Source organism: Amblyomma americanum, chromosome 4 (genome assembly GCF_052857255.1).
Source record: "Amblyomma americanum isolate KBUSLIRL-KWMA chromosome 4, ASM5285725v1, whole genome shotgun sequence".
In the NCBI taxonomy this organism is placed as follows: Eukaryota; Metazoa; Arthropoda; class Arachnida; order Ixodida; family Ixodidae; genus Amblyomma; species Amblyomma americanum.
Window position 1 is genome coordinate 47,837,424 of NC_135500.1, and position 22,211 is coordinate 47,859,634.

The window sequence follows — 22,211 nt, forward strand, 5'->3', positions numbered from 1 at the left end:
GCAAACACAACCGCCCTCTCAAGTTTCGCCTCGCGCGCCTTGAACGAGAGATCAAAGCTTACTCGAACAAATTCCGCCAGGAGCAATGGCAGCAGACATGCGACCGCCTCAACGGGCAGTTGGGATGCAAGAACACGTGATTTCTGCTCAAGCACTTGCTTGATCTGACCCAAATACAGCCTGCATCCCACAAGAATCTCAACCGCGTCATAAACGCGTTTCAAGGCACCAACGAGGAATTTCTCGTTACCTTGAAAGACAAATACATCAGCACCTAAACCGACATTTTCATTCCATCGGAATACACGGGATCTAAAAGCCCAGACGTGGCGACATCAAAGCGTCGGAAATCCGTGCCACCCTCGACGACATCAAGACTACCGCGGCCGCCGGCGACGAGTGCATCGCCAACAAGATGCTCCACAACCTCGACGACCAGTCTGTCGAAGCACGAGCGCACCTTTTCAACCACTACTGGCATCTAGGTCGCCTTCCAGACACCTGGAAGCATGCCAAAGTAATCTTCATGCCGAAATCAGACAAACGACTCGAGCTGGGCAACCTCCGGCCAATCTCGCTCACGTCTTGCCTGGGGAAGGTTATGGAGCATGTAATTCTACACAGACTGCACTCCCACGTAAACAAGGCGGACCTTCTCCCCCTCACCATGTTTGGTTTCCGGGCTACTCTCCACCCAGGGCATCATGTGGGAGACACAACACGACATACTCGACCCGGGTCCCATCCGGGCCACGTGCACCATTCTCGGCCTCGACATCATTAAGGCGTTCGAGAAGGTGTCGCACGCCTCTATACTGACCAACCTCTTTCAGATGAACGTAGGCACCCGCACCTACAATTATATTTCCAACTGTCTCCACAGCCACACTGCAGAACTCCACATTGGAGACCTCTGCAGCGACAAAATCACCACGGGCACCCGGGTTACACCACAGGGAACAGTCTTGTTTCCGTTCCTCTTTAGCATCACTATGCGAGGCCTCCCCTCACCTCTGGACACCGTACCAAACTTCAAACACTCACTATACGCCGACGACTTCCCCTCTGGACCAACTCTGGCTCGGACGGGGAGATACAAGATTCACTCCAACAGGCAGTCGACACCGTCCACGCTTTCGTGCAGGCGAACAGTCTCATTTGTTCTCCCACCAAATCCGAGCTGTTAGTCATCCGGGATAGGCGGGTTCGCCGACCCATCACCGACCTTGAAGAGCCGACCACACTCCACATCGACACCCACCTCATACCTCCCGTGCAGACCAGACCATCCGCGTGTTAGGCATGCTGGTGCAGAACAACATGTAGAACTCAGAAGCCATCCAACGCCTCCGCCCACCAAATCAGTCGCCTCATCCTCCGCATCGCCAGTCGCCGCAGAGGCATGCGGACGACCGACCTCTGCGGCCTCACACAAGCCTTTCTTCTTAGCGCTAATTTTTACAAGAACCACATAGAAAGACCAGACAGGACGGGCGCTTAGTAGGATTGTCTACTCGTACCCCTATTACCACCTGCGGCGCAAAGAAGAGGCGGTAAAAAGCACCATCCTCTAGTCATACAACTCGGTGACCAACTCTGGGCCGTCCAGCAGGCCCGCGAGGCGACGGCGAGGCAACACCTCGACGTCCCCACGTGGGAGACCTAAGGCCCCGTAGGCGAAAGCTCTGCTGGACTTTTGAATAAAGTTGTTACCAACCAACCAAACTTAAGTCTGCTTACGTGGAGAAATGCGAAAGCATGTCTTTCGAGGAAAGGAAAGTGCGCAGTGGCTCTCATATCTCGACATCTTGGTGGACACCTCAACCCCAGCTTAAACTTTTTTAAAAGCGGAAGGTTTTACTAGATTTCGCCGTCGCCGCGAGTTTGACCTTGAACGTTCACGTCTAGGTCAAATTCGCGGCGATGGCGAAATCTCTCCGACGAAAGTAGTGAAACCGTTCCCTTTTAACAAGTGTAAGGCGAGGTTGAGGTGTCCACTGAGATATCGAGATATGAATTTGTCCTCGAATGTCCACCCGCCGCGGTGGCTCAGCGGTTACAGCGCACGGCTACTGCTCCGGAGTACCCGGGTTCGAACCCGAATGCTGCGGCCGCGTTTCAATGGAGGCGAAACGCAAAGGAGCCCGTGTGCTGTGCGATGTCAGCGCACGTTAAAGATCCCCAGGTGGTCGAAATGATGATGATGATGTCCTCAGGCTTAATGGCACATACCCACGGCGGAGGATTGGCCAGGGTACATTGCTGATATAAACGCACTCATGGACAAAGACTGGAGTAATTGGATAATTTTGGACCTAGACTCGAAGTTGGAATAAAAATGGAGATAAAAAAAACGGAAATGAAAAATCAATGTATTATCATTGCAGCATAGGAGTCTAGCTGATGTAATTATGTATTCGTGAATTAAATCACACACTCGTTTCAAGGCATATCCCTTGGCGTTTGCCCCAAAGGGCAGGAGAATCGGCATAGAGAGAGGAAGCAGCAGTCGAGCGAGGGATCTCCAAGTAAGTTCTTCACGTAAGTGAACCGCCAGCAAAAAAGGAAAAAGTGATCTATGGGCCTAATTTCGCCACAAGACTCACAAAGTTTGGTTAGAGATAACCCTGATTGACATAAAGAGAGATTTAGTCTCGGTATTCTGCAGCGCAGGAGGGTCATAGACGCCTCACAATGCCTTTAACGGCACATCCACTCACTCCAAGGAAATGCCAGGTGTTGAAAATCCGCTACAGCAAGGAGAGGCTCATGGCACAAGTAGTTGAGACGCTGGACCTGTTGGAAGTGTGATACAGTGAGGAACGGGAAGAACGGGACAATAGGTCCACCAAGGGCGGACTTTGCTAAAAAATAGCCCTCTCATTAGAAGCAATGCCACAGTGCCCAGGGACCCAGCGAAACCGTACGTATGTAATATTTGGTGAAATAAAAAATTCAAGGGAACGGCGGGAGTATCTCTTGACTTTTCGAGTGCTGTGAAGACGGAAATGCTGTCTGAAAGTATAATCACATGAGAGATAGTGCAGGGTATCCTTATTAAAGCCAACTCAATGACCATAAACTCGGCGACAAATATAGAGGTATAGTCAGGGGCCCGAAATGAATAGCTCCAATCAAGAGCCCCTGAGCAAATGCCAATGGCTGCCTTTTCAATTTGCCATCAGGCGTCTGTAAAAAAGGCAATATGGTTAGGAAAATTATCCAGATACTCCTGAATAAGCCCGTTTAATACATTGGCAGGCACATTGTTAGCATTCCCTGTGAGGGTATTGTCAAAGGAGGCTACAGTATCAGCCCGGAAGTGGTTATCTTGTGCTGGAGAGTTTATTGATATAAGCATTTTTGACAGCAGAAAATTAGTGAACACAACTTGAGGAAGCTTATACCTAGGCCAAAAACCACCAAATAATAGAGATGGGTTCGTTCTAAATATGGGGTTAGCCATCCAGAAACAGGCTCCAAAGTCCTTAAAATACTTTTGACTGTAGCGAAAAAAGCAACATCATCCGCATACGCATAAACTTTGACTTCCGGGTGAATAGGGATATCACGCATTAGTATGTTAAACAATAACGGCGAAAGAACGGATCGTTGTGGGATACCTCTAGACTGGGCGTATGTGTTAGAATTTAACGTAACCTTAGTGCAAAAGAATGATCTATTCCTTAAGAACTCGCTTATCCACGCGAAGATGTACCAAGGAGGTTGTACACTAGCTAGCTTTTGAAGCAAAATGCTGTGTTCAACGCTGTCATACGCCTTTGCAATATCCAAATTCAGTAACCAGAGCTAACACCTCTTTTTGTTTAATAGCAACCCTAATACGGCTCTACAAGTCTATGTGCGCGCTCCAATAGAACACCCATGGCGGATACCAATCTGAGCCTCGCTGAAGCCTTCAAGAAACAGAACATGATTTGTGAGGAGTCTGAAGACTACCTGTTCTACAAGCTTAACTACATTTGAAGTGAGAGCAATAGGCCGAATTTCGTCGAGATCAAAACCCCATCCTCTGGTTATTTAGCAACAAAATTATTTTCGATATTTTCCAATTTTGTGGAATCTATGCTTTTCCAAAGCACAAATGACAATCTCTTGCTTTGGTGAAAATACAGGAAATCGCTTCAGATGACAAGCTATACCATGAAGCCGCGTACATCGCGGCCCCTCCAGCGGCAGCCAAAGGTGTGATTACCCGAGGATACTGGAATGAAACACCAGAGCAAATCCTGAATGACTTACAACATCGGAGCCCGGAGGCTAGCATCATAACGGTCCGACTCATGGGAAAAACAGCATCTATTGTAATAGAATTCGTCTCAGGTCCCGTGCCCCACATCATTAGGCACATGTGTGTGGTACACCACTGCACTAAGTATAAAGGCAGCCCTGATGCTTGCACGAACTGCAGGAAAGCTGGCCACAGGTGCGACGTATGTCCTGTCCCAAAAGTTGGACTCTGCCCGCGGTGTGGTGAAAAGCCCTGCACTCAAGAGGCGCCTTGCACGCCGAGATGCATTCTCTGTGGTGGGAACCACCTTACCGGTGCAGGCTCGTGCAATGCCAGGACTCGCCAACCTCGACGACAGACAATGCCGAAATTCAAGCAAGCAGTGCCCACGCCAAAAGAATTTCCACCGATAGTGCCTCATCAAGACCGCCAGCGAGCGTAGTCCAAAGCCACCTGTGCTCCCCCAATCCTCACAGCGGGAGGAAGAGGTAGCTCTCCTGCGGGAAGAGGAAAGGCACCTCGGAGCATCCATTAATTCTATCCCTTCTACTGTCCCTCTACCCTCTCCTTTACCAGCGCCCCAAAATTCTTTTATGTATTTATTTATTTTTAATTATTTTAACCCCAAGGGTCTTTCAGTAGAACACGTTCTTGGGCAAGTTGGTTCATAGCTTGAGTAGCGCAGAAAAACACAGCACACAGGAAGAGAAAGAAGCGCCTATCTCGTGTCTTTCTTTTCCTGCGTTCTGTGTTTTTGTGCGCTTCATCTACTCAACCTCAAGGGTCCCTGGCGGGACATTAGATGAGGGGTGGGTGCAAGAACGGCGGTTACCAATGATTGTTACTTTGGAATCATGACGATGACATGGTTTCCTCGATGGCAGTCTTGAAATGGGCTGGATCAGGAATTAGCGCTAAGTCGCAGGGAAGGTCATTCCAGTCGCGAGCTGTGCACAGAAAATGACTTCTGGAATGTAGTAGTGCGGCCACGATGCGGGATGACGCTGTTTGGATGACCTGTGCGGGGTGTTAGATGTACTGGTAGAATGAGCTTGCTGTCACAGGGTGAACAATGAAGAAACCTGTGATAAAGGCAGAGACGTGAATTGCGGCTACAGAAAGCGAGAGAAGGAAGTTCTATTTGGAACTTCAAGGGGGATATGCTGGAGTATCGCGAGTAGTTTGAAAGATAAAGAGAGTGGCACGATTCTGAACAGATTCAAGGGCTGAAAGAAAGGTAGACTGATGCGGGTCAAATATTGCGCAAGCGTATTCAAGTTTAGGTGTCACAAATGTTTTATAAGTTAATAATTTTAAGGAAGAAGGTGAAATGCGCAGGTTACTACGCAGATATCCAAGTGCTCGATTAGATGAATTTATTATGTGGTTAATGTGGCAAGACCATGATAGGTCACTGGCAAGGTTATTACCAAGATACTTAAAAGAGTTAGCGGAAATAATGGTAGTATCGTTATCTTTATAAGTAGGCGGAGTATAATTTGGGCGGTGGTGAAAAGAAATTTGTAGTCTTTGTAGTATTTAGGGACATTAGCCGCGTAGTGCACCACTGCTGTATGTTATCCAGGTCATTTTGGAGGATGTAAGCATCCTCGGCGTTAGTTATGGGGCGGTAGAGTACGCAATCATCGGCGAAAAGGCGGATGCTAGATGTTACTGTGGAAGGCAAATCGTTATAGTATATTATAAAGAGCAAGGGGGCAAGAACTGTGCCTTGGGGTACTCCTGAAAGAACGTGTAAGATGATGAGAAACCATTAGCGGAAACAAATTGCATGCGGTCGGTTAGAAAGCTTTTAATCTAGTTCAAGACACTAGGATGAATGTTTAACCATAGACATTTTAAGTAAAAGGCGGGAATGAGGAATCGAAAGCTTTCTCAAAGTCTCGAAATAGTGCGTCAGTTGGGATATTGTGGTCAAGATAGGTATGAATGTCATGCAGGAACAAGGCAAATTGGGTTTCACATCAGTGCTCTTTCCAGAATCTGTGTTGGTTTGTGTGAAAAAAGTTGACCGATCTTAGAAATGTGGCAAAATTAGAGAAATGACGTGTTTCATAATATTAGAGCATACATTGGTTAGCGAAAGGCGTCGGTAATTACCTGGGGATGATCTGTCACCTTTCATTAAAACTGGAAGGACCTTCCGAATTCGCCAGTCATGTGGAACGGAGCCAGTATCAAGCGACTGTTGAAAAAATGAGGGAAAGATTAAGAATGCAAACATTTTTAGTGTTCTTTAAGACTTTACAATTAATTCCATCGAAAGCGCAGGAAGGTGAACATTTTAGCGAGTCTATAATTTTAACAATACCATGTGCGTTGAAGGTGATGCCGTCTATTGGTAGATGTGGCAAAGGCGGAAGATCAGGAACATCATGAATTTTTTCATTAGTAAAACCAAAGAGAATGCGTGGTTCAAGACATGGGGTACGTCGGACACGCCTACTGGTGAGCCAGTGCTGTCAATGAGAGAAATGGTATTATCTATATCAGGGATGATTGTTTTCTAGAAGCGTTTAGAGTTGCTTTGTAACATTTCAGTGAGGGTAGTGGAAACGAACTGTCGTTTAGTTGGAGTAGCGAGAACGTAATGTTACTTGGCAGCGGTGTGGTATTTGTTCCAGGCGCATTTGGTGTTAGATAACTTGGCAGAACGGAAAATGGCGCTTTTTCTTGTTATTTAAACGTTTTAGTGTAATATTAAAACATGGAGAACGTTTTCGGTCTGTTATGTTGACGGTAGTGATGTAAAATTGAATCAAACGCAGTAATTTTGATTTGAAGTGAGACCTTTTCGACTCAGTAGAACGTAAGTGGTAGGTAGAAGCAAAATGGTTATGGAAAACAAGAAGGTCACGATTCATGTTAATGCAGTCTCCTTTGTCGTACAGCGTTAGTACTTCTGCCCTTTTTACTGCTCATTAGGATTTTTGTTCTGCCTAAATATACTAAACAGTGTCTCAGGGATTGCATGGAACACATGGCTGGGCAGGCTAGGTCAAGAATGAAGTTGTGCACATGAAAGCTGCATTGGTAAGTAGACAACTAAAGCTAAAACAGTTCAGCGAACTAAAATGATTTATTCCGTGCTTTTCAGTACAGAGAAGTACTTGTAGCTGTGATTTTTGGTGGAGATTTTGGAAATTAGCAGCGAAAGAAAAAACAACACGAATGTAATTAGGGAACGAGACGCGTGCTGTACTCCGTAACCGCAACAGGTCTGGTTCGGTTTATGGGGGTTTAACGTTCCAAAGCGACTCATGCTATGAGAGACGCCGTAGTGAAGGGCTCCGGGAATTTCGGCCACCTGGTGTTCTTTAACGTGAACTGACATCGTACAGTAAACAGGCCTCTAGAGTTTCGCCTCCATCGAAATTCGATCGCCGCGTCTGGGATCGAACCCGTGTCTTGCGGGCCGGCAGCCGAGCGCCGTAACCACTAACCCACCGCGGCGGCTTTAACCGTTACAGTGCTGTGCTTGTAACAATGCTTTTCCCGTTGCCACACACGTCCGTGTTCGTTTTCTTACGCTACTGTGTGTTTGTAAAAACTTCGCAGTGCATCAATATGCAATAATCCCTAATGAGCAATGCCACGTGTGCGCCACCCTTATTATCACCGCTTCTCGCTGCTGCTAAATTAACTAAAAAAATATTAATACAGCCGTACATAACGTCAAAGGCATCACCCAGCCCCTTTGGTAAGGATCGAATAGCATTAGCTAGGTCAACCTCCCTACCTTAGGCTGGCTTCAAAATTAGCCAAATGAATTTTATGGCATCAATAACCGCCCAAAGTAGATGCCCTTACCCTATTCCTTTTCGTAAGTAGCTGCATCAACTGCACGAACACCCCCAGTTTTACTGCAGATCTCTTGCTAGTAAGCTGCAGGGTATTGTTATGTCGTGATGACTGCAGTCCGGCAGTAAAAAAGGCACTCTAAAGGGCTTCCAACAGAAACTATTAAGGCGAAAACCTCTATAAGCTCATGACTCGCCAGCGTGTCCGGTCGCGTTTCTGTCGTACTATAGCTGTCTGTCAAACTGACGGCGTCATCGATGACGCCATCAATGGTGGAAGGAATGGTATAAGTAAAACGCACTTAAGTATTCCCCAGCTGTCCGTACACTCTTTCGAACAGAACGGAAAGGCAGCTGAGCGACTCGGGCGTATCTCTTGATATGAATCCCGTTCGAGCAGTCACTCGCCCCATCACAACAGTGAACGATTCCGAGCCGCAAAAACTCGCGACGAAGACAGAAGCTGATAAGTCTGATAACGAAACGGCAGAAGCGATTCTGTAGGATATGCTCAAAGGAGCGGACGTGACCACTCTTGCTTCGCCGGAAAGCACGAATTTCCAAGATCTGCTAAAGCTTGACAAGTCGACGCTTATCAATGAACAGACCATGGACTCAACGCTAGGAAAATGTCTAGATAGCCTTGGACTCGCCAGCGTGTCCGCTCGCTTTTCTATCACACTGTAACTGTCAGGCAAAGTGACAACGTCAACGACGACGTCATCAATGGTGCAGTAGAAATGGAATAAGTACAAATGGACCTAACCGAATAGGATTCACTAGAATAAAGACAGTACAAAAATTCATAACAATCACATAGTCTTTGATTAGTAGTTTCAACACACTAACAGTGATAGGGGCAGCAATAAAGCTCAAGAGGCTTTCGCCTCATCACACTTTAGATAACCAAAGCGCCCCATTATTTTTTATTGGATAGACCTGCACCCACAAAGAACGTAATGACTCAGCGGAGGCGATAGCAACAAGCGTGCTCGGCGGGCGTCGAAGAGAACGCCTGTCCCTATCGGTTGCGGTCAATTTGAAACTGACAAAAACCACTAAGATAAGGCTCCAAAGCAACTAAAACAATCTGGAACAATGCGGAAGCAGCTGCGCTTGGTTGTGATTGTTCGTGATAAGTCTGGTTGTATCTCGCATCACAAAGCAAACTGATAAAGCTGTGTTCCAGCCACTTTGTGCGTGAACCAACAAACAGTACAGATTTGTGGCAGAATTGGGTACAGATGACGGCGGGCAGTTCGCGTACTCCCGCGGATGCTCTAGTGTGGTAGACACAATGAAGGCGCAAAAGATGAAGTTGTCGGTAAGTAGGGCACACTACCATTTTATGAAGCCAACAAGTACAACAACAATATAGTCAGTGTTTGTTGAAGTTCAGTGCGTGTAAAGTTGGGCTGCAAGCAGTGGAAGGGTCAGTCGGCACTGCCTGCAGCGAGCAGCTGAAGTGAGCAAGTGTCATGCGTGCCTTCACTATGATATGCAATTCCCTTTGCGCCTGTTGCCCTTGTACCGGGAGGGTTCCTCATGCAGTTTCGCAGGTTATGCTGGCCATAGACAGAGGTGCAGCGGCGCCAATACTCGCAATGCAAGTTACTTTGCCCAGCTGCCTGACCATAGGGCACAGCTTCAGCGCTTCATGCTTAGCAATACCTTGTGTTTGTGGTGGAGTTCTAACTTTATATATGGTTAGTAAAACTGTAGGCTCTTTCGCTGATGTCCTTATTGTTATCTTATTTTTACAATACCCTCAGTCGCCGAAGCATTGCAGAGGGGAGTGGAGTTGAAATCGTATTGCATGCAAAGAAAATGAATATGCGGAGACAAACATTTGTGAGTTATCTTCGTCGAAGAGCAGCAAGTTTTATTTAAGACTTTTAGAAAAACAGTATTAATAAGCGAACTGCAAGAATATTAGAGTAAACAATGACAAACTATTAAAAACACTGCATAATATTAGCAAAAAGACAATGAAAAAATTTAGATAACTGAACGGACAGTTGAAATTGGTTCTTTCGCAAGTACGAAAACATAACGGGACACAGCCATGGAAAAAGAGGAAAAATACAAAACCGATTGCTTAAGCATATGATTTTTATTACGCAGCATTATTGTTAACAAGATCAAAACGTTGAGACTTCGTTTGACCAATATAAACAAAAAGTCGTTACAGCACTTAGGCCACGTGATCAACAAATTTAAAAGCGGATAAAGCTGGGAGGTGGTTCCAGTCGCCGCAAGTACGTGCTGAAGACGAGTGAAAGAATGCGTATGTGTTACAGCGAATATATCCAACCTTGTGTCTGTGGTGAACTCGTGATGAGCGATAAGAGGGTTCTAGAATGAGCTGCTTTCTTGAAGTTGAATGATGGTATACTTTGTAACAGAGTCATACACGACAGAAATTTCTACGCATAGACAAAACCAGCTAATGAAAGGCTGTTCTTCATGCTTACTACGCTTGATGTGCGATGATAGAAAGAACGAAACGGCTGTATTGTTCTGGACAAGTTCAGGAGACTGCCATTAGTGAGCTTGGTTAGGGTCCCATATGGAAGCGGCGTATTCTAGTCTGGATCGTACAGGAGTGTTAAAAATTAGAACTGTTCATGAAACTGAGGCCTTGCTGAAATTTTGACGTAGATACCTGAGTTTGCGGTTAGCGGTGCAAATTATTGAATCAACATGTGTTTGCCACGTTAATGTTAAAGTTATGAGTGGACCTAAGTACCGATACGATGATATGGCTTGCGTTTCAGTGTTATTCAGGTGGTACTTTGGTCGATGCGTGCCGCGACGTGATACACGCATTAACTTGCTTTTTTTCTCTTAAGCTCTATTTTCCATATTTGGCACCAATTAGCAATGCTGTCAATGTCAGACTGTAAAATTTCTATATAATTTTCGTTGCAAGCTTCCCGATAAGCAAAGTAGTCGTCAGCTTAAATATGCATCGAAGTTGTCACACAATTATGAAGGTCATTAACAGATATGAGGAAAAACAACGGACCTAAAACAAACATGAGGGGCGCCAGATGTCCCTTTAGTTAGGTTTGAATAGTAGCCGTCAACTGTTACGTATTGGAGGCGGCTAGTAAGAATGCACGCAATCTAAAAAAGAAATTTAGTGTCTAACTTCAGAAGAGACAGCTTAAACTTTAGTAGCTTTTGGTTAACCTTCTGAAATGCTTTGGAGAAGTTAAGGAAAATGATATCGATATCGGAGTGCTCGTCAAGAATAGCATGAAAACGATGTGTAAAGACCAAGAACTGTGTTGCAAAGCAGAATGAACATCGGAAGCCATGTTGCGCATGCGTGAAGAATGAGTTCTCTTCTAAGAAGTTAAAGATATAGGATAACAGCACGTGCTCCAACGCTTTGCTAGAAACGCTTGTTAATGAAATGGTTCTGTAGTTTTGAGGTGAGTATCTTTTACCTGATTTATACAACAGAACCACCTTCCCGGTCTTCCATTGCAGGGGTAGTTATCCGCGTTTAAAAGACTGTTGAAAAATTTTTGCTAAAAAAAACGACCACACTTTTGTTTGCTTTAGAAATTTTGAATTTATGTTATCAGAACCCAAAGATGATGAGATTTTCAAGGAAACAATTACTTTTGTAATGCCACCAGGAGCAATTATAACTGGCAACATCCGAGAACACTTAAATTCTGGGTTTTCATACAGAACATATTCTACAGACACGGATGAAAATTCATTCGAGTATTCAGAACACAGGAAAAATCATCAGGCGGAAATGGCTCTCCAGAATCATCGTGACGACAAATTACTCTATAATCTTTCAAGTTTACAATGTACCAGAAGTTCATTGGATTGCTTATTAACATATTTTGCAACGTGCTGTTAAAGAAATGATCCTTGGTATCCAGGATTGCGGATGAGATTAGGAAGCTTGCAGGAATGGGGTGGGTGCAGCTGGCAAAGGACAGGGTTAATTGGAGAAACATGGGAGAGGCCTTTGTACTGCAGTGGGTGCAGTCAGGTTCATGATGATGATGATGACTCTTTATAAACTGAGAAGTAGGCGTCGCATCGATTATGCATGTTTCGAGCTTTAGCTGGATGAAAGAGCCGCTGTTTATTGTTAGAAATGCGGGCGAGTGTTCTATTAAACTACGGGGCTCTAACGTTGCTCCTAATACATCTGAATGAAATGAACATGTTGCTGAGCTCAGTAACTTTCGCGGCAAACAAATTCCAGTCTTGCTGTACAGAACAGAGTTCAAAATATTTGATGTACGTGTCCCAGTATCGACAAAGTTTCTCGTTAATAGCGTTAATTACCTTTCCTGTAGTTCCTAATCTGCTCAACTTTCACCGGTGAGCGCGGAAAAGAAATTTTTAAATCGAAGTGAAGCAAACCTTGGCCAGTAATTACGGGCAAATGGGTGATAGGAGACAGCAATTCCGGGTCAGTCGTCAGTATTACATCTAGCGTTTTAGTGGACTTTGACGTGCACCTATTTGGCTGTTTGACAAGCTGAGTGGAATGGGCAAATTTGCTTTCTTGAGAAATACTTGAGTTCCCCTTTGCGTACAGCTCTATGACGTAATTAAATTTTTACGCAAGGGTCACTCAGTAATTTAGATTTTTTCGCGACGATTTCAGCAAAACACTGATTTCTGTAAAAAAGCGATTCCACTTTCAGAGTGGTTTCATGATTCAGGACTGAAATTAGCATCTAAATTAGTAGCAACCCACTGTTTGTATTTCTTCACCTGCTTGTGGTCGGAGAACTCTTCATCAATCTTCAGCATTTTTACATAGAGTAGATTGTTTATGATGACGCTTCCAGTGGGTCGCTGAAAGTACTGGTAGTCTTGATTTGCATTTCAACTGGCAGTGGTGCCATTCTGTTAGCCTGTGGCTCCGTTTTAGACAAGAGAGATATATTACAGTTTAACCCACACCTCCATCAAAGGTGTTATTTGTTCAGTCTATTCCAGGCATTGTTTAGTTGTTCAGCAATGCAGAGCTCCACACCGCAATGCATTACAGCAGCTTTCTCTTCTCTCTCTTCGCCTCATCACCCAGGCTACATTGTCTGCAGCGAGAGTATGGCATTTATTGTTTCAAATTTCCTTTCGGACATGTTCATGCACTAACAGCTGGCTGCCTGTGTAAGTTTGCATAGAATATAAATTGCATAAATATCGCTGAAATACTGTTGAGGAGAACAGTCTCAAAGGTGACAAAGTATAACAGTGTGGAACTCAAGCATTAAAACCGATAAGTGCACCTGCACTGCACTCATAATATAAACAAGTAGGTTGCAATTCAAACAGCACAAAAACACAGAATAAATGTAGAAAACAGCTTCACGGCTGGGCTCAAAGAGAATAATTCAAAATGTATTAAGACAACGCTACCTAAAAATGTGTTCTCGCTTTGAACATAAACTGAAATTGTACTAACGCTATCATAGACATATCGGAAATGAGAAAAGGTTTTGAAGTGAACAAAGTGCCGGTTAAGCGCCAAATTGTACAAAGGGCTCCTGCATTGCATTTACGCTGTAATCAAGTGGCTCACAATGCAGACATCTCTGAAAACGCAGGACACAGATGGAAAAACTCACCCAGTTGCACATCATGGCCCACAGAGTGCATATAACATTATATTAGGGTAGTACTGATAGGAGGAGGAGGAGGAGGAAAGGCAGGGAGGTTAACCAGACGAATAGCCGGTTTGCTACCCTGCACGGGGGGAAAGGGGTGAGGGCAGTAAAAGATGAAGGAGAAAATACAGTTGCAGGAAATTAAAGTCACTATGTAAAGTTATCGCGTCCAGTAATGTCAGAGCCTATCGTGCAGGCCAGAAGTCTTCAAAAAGCGGAGCAGTGCCTTGGAGGCCTTCGCTGCCCACGACCACCGGGGCCAGTGACCGAGAATCTTCGTTTCCTTCAGTGGCCGCAGGTCCAGATGCTCCTGTGCACGGCAGAGAGACGGTCTTTCGGCGCTTTAGGCAGGGCATTCACAAAAAATGAGGGCTATAGTCTCATCACACCCTCAGATGGCGCATGCACGCCTGTCAGCCATACCTATTAAGAAGGAGTAGTGGTTGGTGAAAGTTACACTAAGCCACAGGCGACACAACAAAGTTACTTCACGTCGTGGTAGGCCGGATGGAAGCCGAAGCTTCAGATCTGGGTGTAAGCAATTTAAACACGAACACTGCTAAATGAACGTACAAAGCTAAGGGGTCATTGTGGTTCAGGAAACACTCCATGAATTAGCAAGTGCTTATAATACCCTTCTCGCACGTCATACATTGCTATCTCCTATAAATGACGTCTAAGTAGCAACAATCAGTTTTGTACTGCTGTCGCGCAAGGTGTTAAAACCCACGAACATTGATGCTTGAGTCAAGGTACAGGGTCGTCCATTCCTAGTGCGAACGGACGAGTGCGTGGCCGCACTCTCTAGGGCCAGCGTGCTCGACACAGCCGCTTATCGTAGGAAAGTGGCGCAGGAGAAGGTGGACCTGTACGCGGCGCTCTACGCCATCTGCCATTTCGCTTTGATGCGCAGCCGTGTCGGATGCAGGGGCCCTCCCAAAGGAAGATCATGCGCTCGTGTGTTCGCACTAAGAGTGTACTGCATTGTACATTTAGAAGATATAGGGAAATGTTAATCGCTCGCTCAGAATTCTTCCTTTTTGTCGTGTGCGCACGGGTTAAAGGTCAGGGACCCGGTGGTTGGAGAAGAGCCGCTACGCGTGTGTTTAACAGCCAAGCTGCACCTAGCACGCTGTCGCGCCACCCTCTTGACGCAACCGAACAGGCTTCGCAACACCTTGTTTATCACAAAACTTGGTTGCCGTTCATTAATTTCAATACTAACCTATTATCGTTCAATAATATTAGCGAAGCAGCACAGAAATGCTTTCTGAACATTTCCACAACTCGATGTACGAACAGCTGCTTTCAGTGTTCCATGGCCTCATCCCTGTAGGCACTGTGGATGTGGATGTGCGATTTCATCTTTTAACGATGATAATGACGTATTCTTCTAATGAAGAAGTGGGAGTGTTACTTTCCCATTTCTCGCAGTAGTTGGCAAGATTCCTGGAAATCGCACTGTTATTGACCTTGCTTGTATGCTCTTTAATTGTGATATTCATACACCGTCTAGTTTCACCGAGAAATCTTTTTCCACAGGACAAGGCCACTGAATTGACGACATCGGTGGCACTGAAACGTATGGATTACCATGCGGCTGCCCGCAGCCTCGAAGAACCTGTCGATTATTTACTCTCAAGCAGAGTTCGGATAAGTCACAGTTGGAGATAACTGAAAATAGAGAATACCTAAGTAATCTGCGATTCGCTGATGACATTGTCTTGCTAAGTCACCCAGTAGACGAACTGCAAAGCATGAATAATGAGTTGAGCAGAGCACAAAGGCGGGCCTAAAAATTAATATGCAGAAAGCCAAAGCTATGTTCAAATATATCGAAAGGAAACAGCAGTTCACAATTAGTAACAAGGTGCTATAAGTGGTAAGGGAAAACGTCTACTTAGGGCAGGTAGTGACCCCTGATTTGAATCATGAGAGGCAAATAAATAGAGAGAATAAGAATAGGGTGGAGCACATATGGCAAGCTCTACCAGGTCATGAATGGCAGTTCACCAATATCCCGCAAAAGAAAACTATAAAACAGCTATATCATAGCGGTGCTAACCTATGGACGAGAAACTTGGAGGCTAACGAAAAGGGTTCAGCCTAAGTTAAAGAGAACGAAGCCAGCTATGGAAAAAAAATATAGGTGCAACGTTAAGAGACTGGAAACGGGGAGAGTGGGTGAGGGAAGAAACGTGGGTTAATGACATCCTATTCGAAATCAAGGGGAAGAAATAGGTCTTGGTAGGAATGTAATCCGAAGGCAAGATAACCGCTGCTCCTTAAGCATTACGGAGTTGATTCCAAGGGAAGGCGAGCGTAGCAGAGGGCGGCAGAAAGTGAGGTGGGTGGATTAACAAGTTTGCGAGCCCACGGTGGCCGCAGCTGGAAAAGAACAGCTTTAATCGGGAAGACATAGGAGAGGCTCTGCAGTGGGCGTAGTCAGGCTGATAATGATGATGATGATGATGATGATGAGAGTAAGGAAAGCTTGTTAGGCGCCGAAAAACCACGTCCACGCCTGCGCGGCGGCCTACTTAGTTAAATCAATGGCTTACTGTGTGCTGGCGGAACATTGTGACGGTGTTTTGGCAGTCGTTTCTATTGCGAACCAATGGGGTATTTTCTACGCTTTTCTTGATGATGCTCCCAGCTACCGAGATCAAATGATGTAAGCGGTAGTCTGCTCCAAGAAGATTCTCTACCTGTTTGTAAAAGCTTTCTTGAAACCGATGATCACAAGATTTTTGTAGGGCCTTGCAAAAGCACAGGCGAATAAACCTCGCCTCACTAGCTTCGTAAGGGCAGACGCTATTGATAGGAGTGGTATTTTACCTCTGGGCTCATAGGACCAGCAGATAAATAGGCATGAGCGTTATTAAAATCATTCGATCTGTAGACGACTATTTCGTCCTTTTATAACGCACAGTGAAGCTTTCAAAGCAGTAACCGCGAAGTGCTGCCCTAGTTTGACCAGTGTATGCATCGACTCTCTTTGCATCCGGAAATCCGGAAGATAACTTTATGCGATGTCGTGACCTGTGGCTTCAGTTTTCAGCTTCGTGAAGGTTCGTGAAATGCCCACCCAGCTGAGGGCCTGAAGGGTATGTGTGGCATTACGACATGCATTTATCAGAATGTTTGATAAAGATACCTGCTTTGAAATAACGTTGCGCACATTTAATGCTCTTCTTAAAAGTGCTCACCAGCCTGAACGAACGGTCACCTTCATGTATGTACACTGTTTAAGTTTCTCATTTAAGTGTCCGCTGTTTAAGTAGCCCAGTGGAGTGAGAAACGAGGAATGCATTTTAACACAGAAAAATGTTAATAGTGGTTTACCAATATCCCTCAAGAGAAAACTATATAACAGCTGTACCTTCCCAGTACTCACCTATGGGACTGAAACATGGAGGTTAACGAAAAGGGTTCAACTTAAATTGAGGAAAACGCTGCGAGCTATGGAAAGGAAACTCATAGGTGTAAAACGAAGAGACAGGAAGAGTGCAGAGTAGGCCAGGCAACAAGCGCGGGTTGGTTACATCCTAGTCAAAATCACGTGGAAGAAATGGGCTTGGGCAGGGCATGTACTGCGAATGCAAGACATTTGCTGGTCCTTAAGGGTACCGGAGTGGATTCCGAATAAGGCTAGCGTAGCAGGGGCGGCTAAACTTAGATAAGCGGGTGAAATTAAGAACTTTGAGGGTATAGGGTGGCCAGCAGGTACTGGACAGGGTTAATTGGAGAGATATGGGAGATACCTTTGCTCTGCAGTGGGTGTTGTCAGGCTGATGATGATGACGACCTGTACTTAGATACTGAAGATATTTGTGTTCCATTAATTTCATCACAGTTTTTAGTAAGGGCCTTTATCTCAACATGAATTAGCTCAGTCAACTGTGTAACATAGGAAAAACCTTTGAAAAATAGATACTCGTGTTTAATTAATAAGGAATGAATGTACATGTATGGTTAATAATACTAGTGAAAAGCACATACTCTTAAACTTTACAAACGATACTTTTCAAAGAGATGGGACAATAATTAGAAACCACATTGCCAGGGCCAGATTTGCACACAGGCACTACATTGACTGATTTCCAGAGAGAAGGCAGTGCACCTTGCTTTATGGATTTCAGATAAATTATTCGCAAAGATTTACAGAACTCAGTCGCACATGCACTGGGAAGAGGACCGGGAGCACTGCGCAATTCGCAGCAATTCGATTCCTCTGCACAGGGTATTGTTGAACTGTGGTTTTCTTTTGCTTCGGTGGGCCGTCAAGTTCCATCCAGGGACATACCTTTGCAGTAGCTAAAGAATTTGACGACTAGCAGCTGGACGCCCCACTCCAGCTGTAGTTTACATAGTGTTGTGCGCGTGTGTTCTTATCACTTTATCATAAACATATCGCGCGTGTAACCTGCATATATTTATTATTGTGCAAATAGTTTTTTGTACATCACCTCTCCCCGTTTCCTTTCTTCCTGTCCTCTCACCTCGTTCATTTCACTTCTCCATTCTGCCTGCTATCCTTTACTTCCGCTGTCCCAGCTCAGGTGCTTCAGTATCGATGGCAGATGCGGGGGCTAGCAAAAATCTTTCCCTTCCTTGTTTATTAATATTTTTAATAAAACCACTTAATACTACTACTACTCAAGAACTTTTGCTTTGAATATCTTCCACAACTCGTGCGATGTCGTCGTTTCAGATAATGCATCAAACACGAAAGTAGGATTAGAGAACAGCAGGAATATCAGCTACTCGTGCCTTACCATAGCTGTAGGTATATGCGACGCTGCCCACCATCGTAAACAATGTCGTACTCAATGATATACTCTACAACGCCGTTAAAGACTCCGAACACAGGCCTAGACGCATCGTGTGGGCGCCAGCCCACCAGGGACTCCGTGGTAACGAAGCTGCGAATGCAGCTGCCCGAGCACTTATCCTCCGGGCACCTACTTCCGCGTCCTCCGCAACCAATGAGCCCAACCGACCACTTCTGCGGTTTCGAGAAATCGCCGACTATTACAGACAGGCATCACTAGTTCCCTCCACCAGCAAAGGGGAGTCGAAGGCAGACGAACGCATGTTGCGACAGCTACAGACTAACGCCTACTGTTGTCCCGCCATGGCTGCTCGTTATGACCCAAGAGTGAATACTTTGTGTCCACACTGCGACGAGCTCTCTTCTCTATCCCGCATGGTGTGGCCTGTCAACCTAGTCCCCACTTCCCTCTATACCCCACCTCCATTAAGGTGGCTTGGGAGACCTTCCTCCTCGGGTGTGACGGCACAAGCTGCCCTCGCACGCCGGGCTCGCGAGGCGGCGGAATGTTGCGGCATCCCGGACTAGGGACGCGGACCAAGAAGATGCCGGCATTCACGAACTGCGCCGACTCATCCTCTCTATTTTCTGAATAAAGGATTGCTCTCTCTCTTTCTCTCTTCAGTTTCATTTCGGAACCCCTGCTAATCCATAGTAAGAAAAGAGGAGGCTTTGCTCGCTCAGGAATGTTAAGAAATGATCTAGAGTGTTGCCTCCGAGCGAATTATGTACAAGCGCATTTTTTGAAAGCAAAATTGTTTATGCCCGCAATTTTTATTCATATCGTAAGACTGCACCACGAAAGTCAGTATGTCCGCATGTCCCTCCTAGGGCCGCTTATAGTCTTGTATTTATTGTCAAATACGCTGCCTATTCATTTTGCATGGCAGTGTTAACTACTCGATGCGAGCCCAGGACTAACTTTAAAGGTAAGGTTTTGCAACGTATCAGAGCATTAGACCACTGCAGTCACAAAGATTGAGAAGTTTGCGGGGATAGGGTGGCCGCAGCTGGAACAGGACAGGTTTTTTTTAGATATGAGAGAGGATTTTGTCCTGTAGTGGGCGTAGTCGGGCTGAAGATGATGATCACTATGTTAATGCAAGTATCTTAAATATTTCACAGTTGCTTTACAATAATGGTCAAAAATGCGCTCCATTGGTTTTCAGAGCAGCTCGTGCCGAGTGGTTAACTCGGCACGAGCGCAGGACATAGTTCACAACAAGATTTTGCTACGCATCGGAAGGATAAACCATTCACATCGCTATGTTCATAACAGCATCTTGCAGTATTCCACAGTTGCCTGATATATAAAAGTGATGTCCCAAAAAGCCGGACTTGATGATTACTCGAAGTATGCCGAGTAGCCTTTTGTAGGGTTAGAGCTCTTCAGCGCGTGCCACGTTGACATTTTGTAAGGAAATTCTACACGCACACTCGGAATACTCTTTCCAGACACTGCTTGACGAAACAGATCGTGCTTACGAACCCGGCACATGCAACCTTTACTGCCACATCCGCGACTGCGGTCTACAGAGGAGAGCAGCACATTCTCGATATTGGTTTTGTCTTTCCGAACGGAGCGGGCCATTTTCGAAGTCCTACGGCTGTCGTTTTGAATTTCAAACGAGAGCTGCTCCTTTCACTCTGCACTGCCGCGGCTCCTGGTTTTGACAGCTAGGCGCATCGTCTTCCGCGAAGAATGCAGGGAAACGCCCTTCTCTTGTGACGGGCGCAGCGGAATGGTGGGTGCGCGCTGCCCTCCGCAGGATGCCCCGTGCGAAGAGCAGTGCTTTTTTCTGGATCTGTAATGCGTTTCAGGCGCACCTTGATGCATACATGCGCACTACTGAAGGATGCAGCCTAGTGGAAGCGCAGACAGTTTTGCGGTGCCACTGATATATACTGCAACTGCAACTCGCATGCTCGCATGGCCAGCAGGCAAGCCACACGGTAGAATATGCGTGAGCTACGAAGATCTTACCGCCGCCTTTCTCAACTGATCAACTGTCACTCTGGACTGAGAGTCGAGTGTTAACTTGTTTGTTCATTGAAGGTTCTAGCCAAGAACTAATCAGGATGGCAAAATCCAACTCTGGTAAGGTGGGCGTGGTCGGACTGGTCACTGTTAGGATGGGGCTTCTATCTCATATCAGACCACCAGTGTTTGGTGATTGCGCTTCGATCCCACCGCTGCCACCAGTTGTTAGATGCGGGCTCCTGGTTTGCCTGGGCAGTCTCTCGCCAAGCCGAGGTGCACGGGTTCCGGATCGGGAGTTTTCTGCTACGGGGTGACGAAGAGACGAGATGGGCTTCGAGGTGGGGAAGAGACTGAAAACGGTTTATTTACATTTTTTACAGAGCTCAAAAAACGAATCTGAAGCTGGTTTATCACATGCCAGATTGCGGCTTAAATAGGGTCTCCTGTCCCCAGGGCCTGGCCTAGTTTGAGAATTTATTTAAATAAAAATGCGTCCAATCACTGTGATGTCGATCACGTGTGTCGATCACGTGCCTGCCAGGACGTCCCCAACAACACACTCTCGTCACCTCTGGCAAGTTATGGTCTGCTGTCCCTACAGCAGTGATGAAAAACACGAATGCGGGCCAAATCGGCGTCGAAGGTCAGTCACCTGCACTGCACAGCGCTCCTTGGGAACGATAGGCCGCCGCTGTACTTGCGCAGATGGTTCCACTTAAGGGAAGACACTTAAGAGAAGACGAGGTCTTTTCCGAAGCACGAGCATTCCGGCGTCGTTGGCTCAATCAAACACAGCCGCGTCCGCCGTGACTCGCAGAACCGCACCGCCCTCCGCCCCTCCGGACACAGGGGAAAACGAGGTCGTTATGTCCCGGGTGGTCCCGAGAAATCTTCCCAGGCAGCGGCTGACCATTTAACCCGTATACAAAGGGGGGGGGGGGGGGGGGGGTTCTCGTTGACGCCGCCACCCGCATTCGTGGAGCCGCAGCGACGCCGACGGCCCCTTGAAGCATCTGTCGATTGATGACTCCCAGTCGCTTGAACATTCTTGGAATGTTGGCGTTCTCCATCCGTAACAGCTCCTCCGTGGCCAGGAGAATCTCGATCGGCCAGTGGTCACAATCACTGGCCGAGGAGAGATGGACTTGAGTTGTAGCGTGGGAGGCCCTTCTTGATTTTCTCTGCGAGCACAGAACAGAGTCCTAAGCCTCGCAAAATGGAGGCATTAGTCGAAACCAACCAGTCAACATGGCGCCACTCCCCAGGCAGTGCCCGAAATTCACCCGAGAGCCGCCAGGCTGTTATGCAATACGACTGCATTGCCGGCATAAACGTAAGCGCAAAATTTTGTAGTTGACAGCAATAGTCTCGGCTACTATGATCTGCTTCCATGTCTGCCAAATCCGCTGCCAAAGCCCCATTCGCGGTTCACGACTTGAAGAGGGGTAGCAAATTTGGAAGCAAAACAATAATAATGATAATAATGACACTACACCAAAAAAACAAACTGGCACCTCAATTTTGCCCGAATTTAAGGTCAAAGCGAGTGTCCGCGCCTCATCAGAGGTCGCCAAATACCGACTGCCAGGATGTACGATAAGCGGTGATGTGCCAAAGCCTACAAATTTTTGATTAGAATTTTTATTGGTTATCATTCAAAGCTCTG

At 46.1% G+C, this 22,211-nt stretch overlaps 1 protein-coding gene across 1 annotated transcript in view; it reads right to left on the bottom strand.

Annotated features, from left to right (window-relative positions):
• Positions 1-10,170: 10,170 nt before the first annotated feature.
• LOC144130107 (uncharacterized) overlaps positions 10,171-22,211 on the bottom strand; it is a 49,627-nt gene continuing 37,586 nt past the window's right edge. The window contains exon 3 of the mRNA XM_077664125.1: positions 10,171-14,040. Within this exon, the coding sequence (XP_077520251.1) occupies positions 13,909-14,040 (132 nt within the window). The 3' untranslated portion in view covers positions 10,171-13,908. The remainder of the gene's footprint in view (positions 14,041-22,211) is intronic.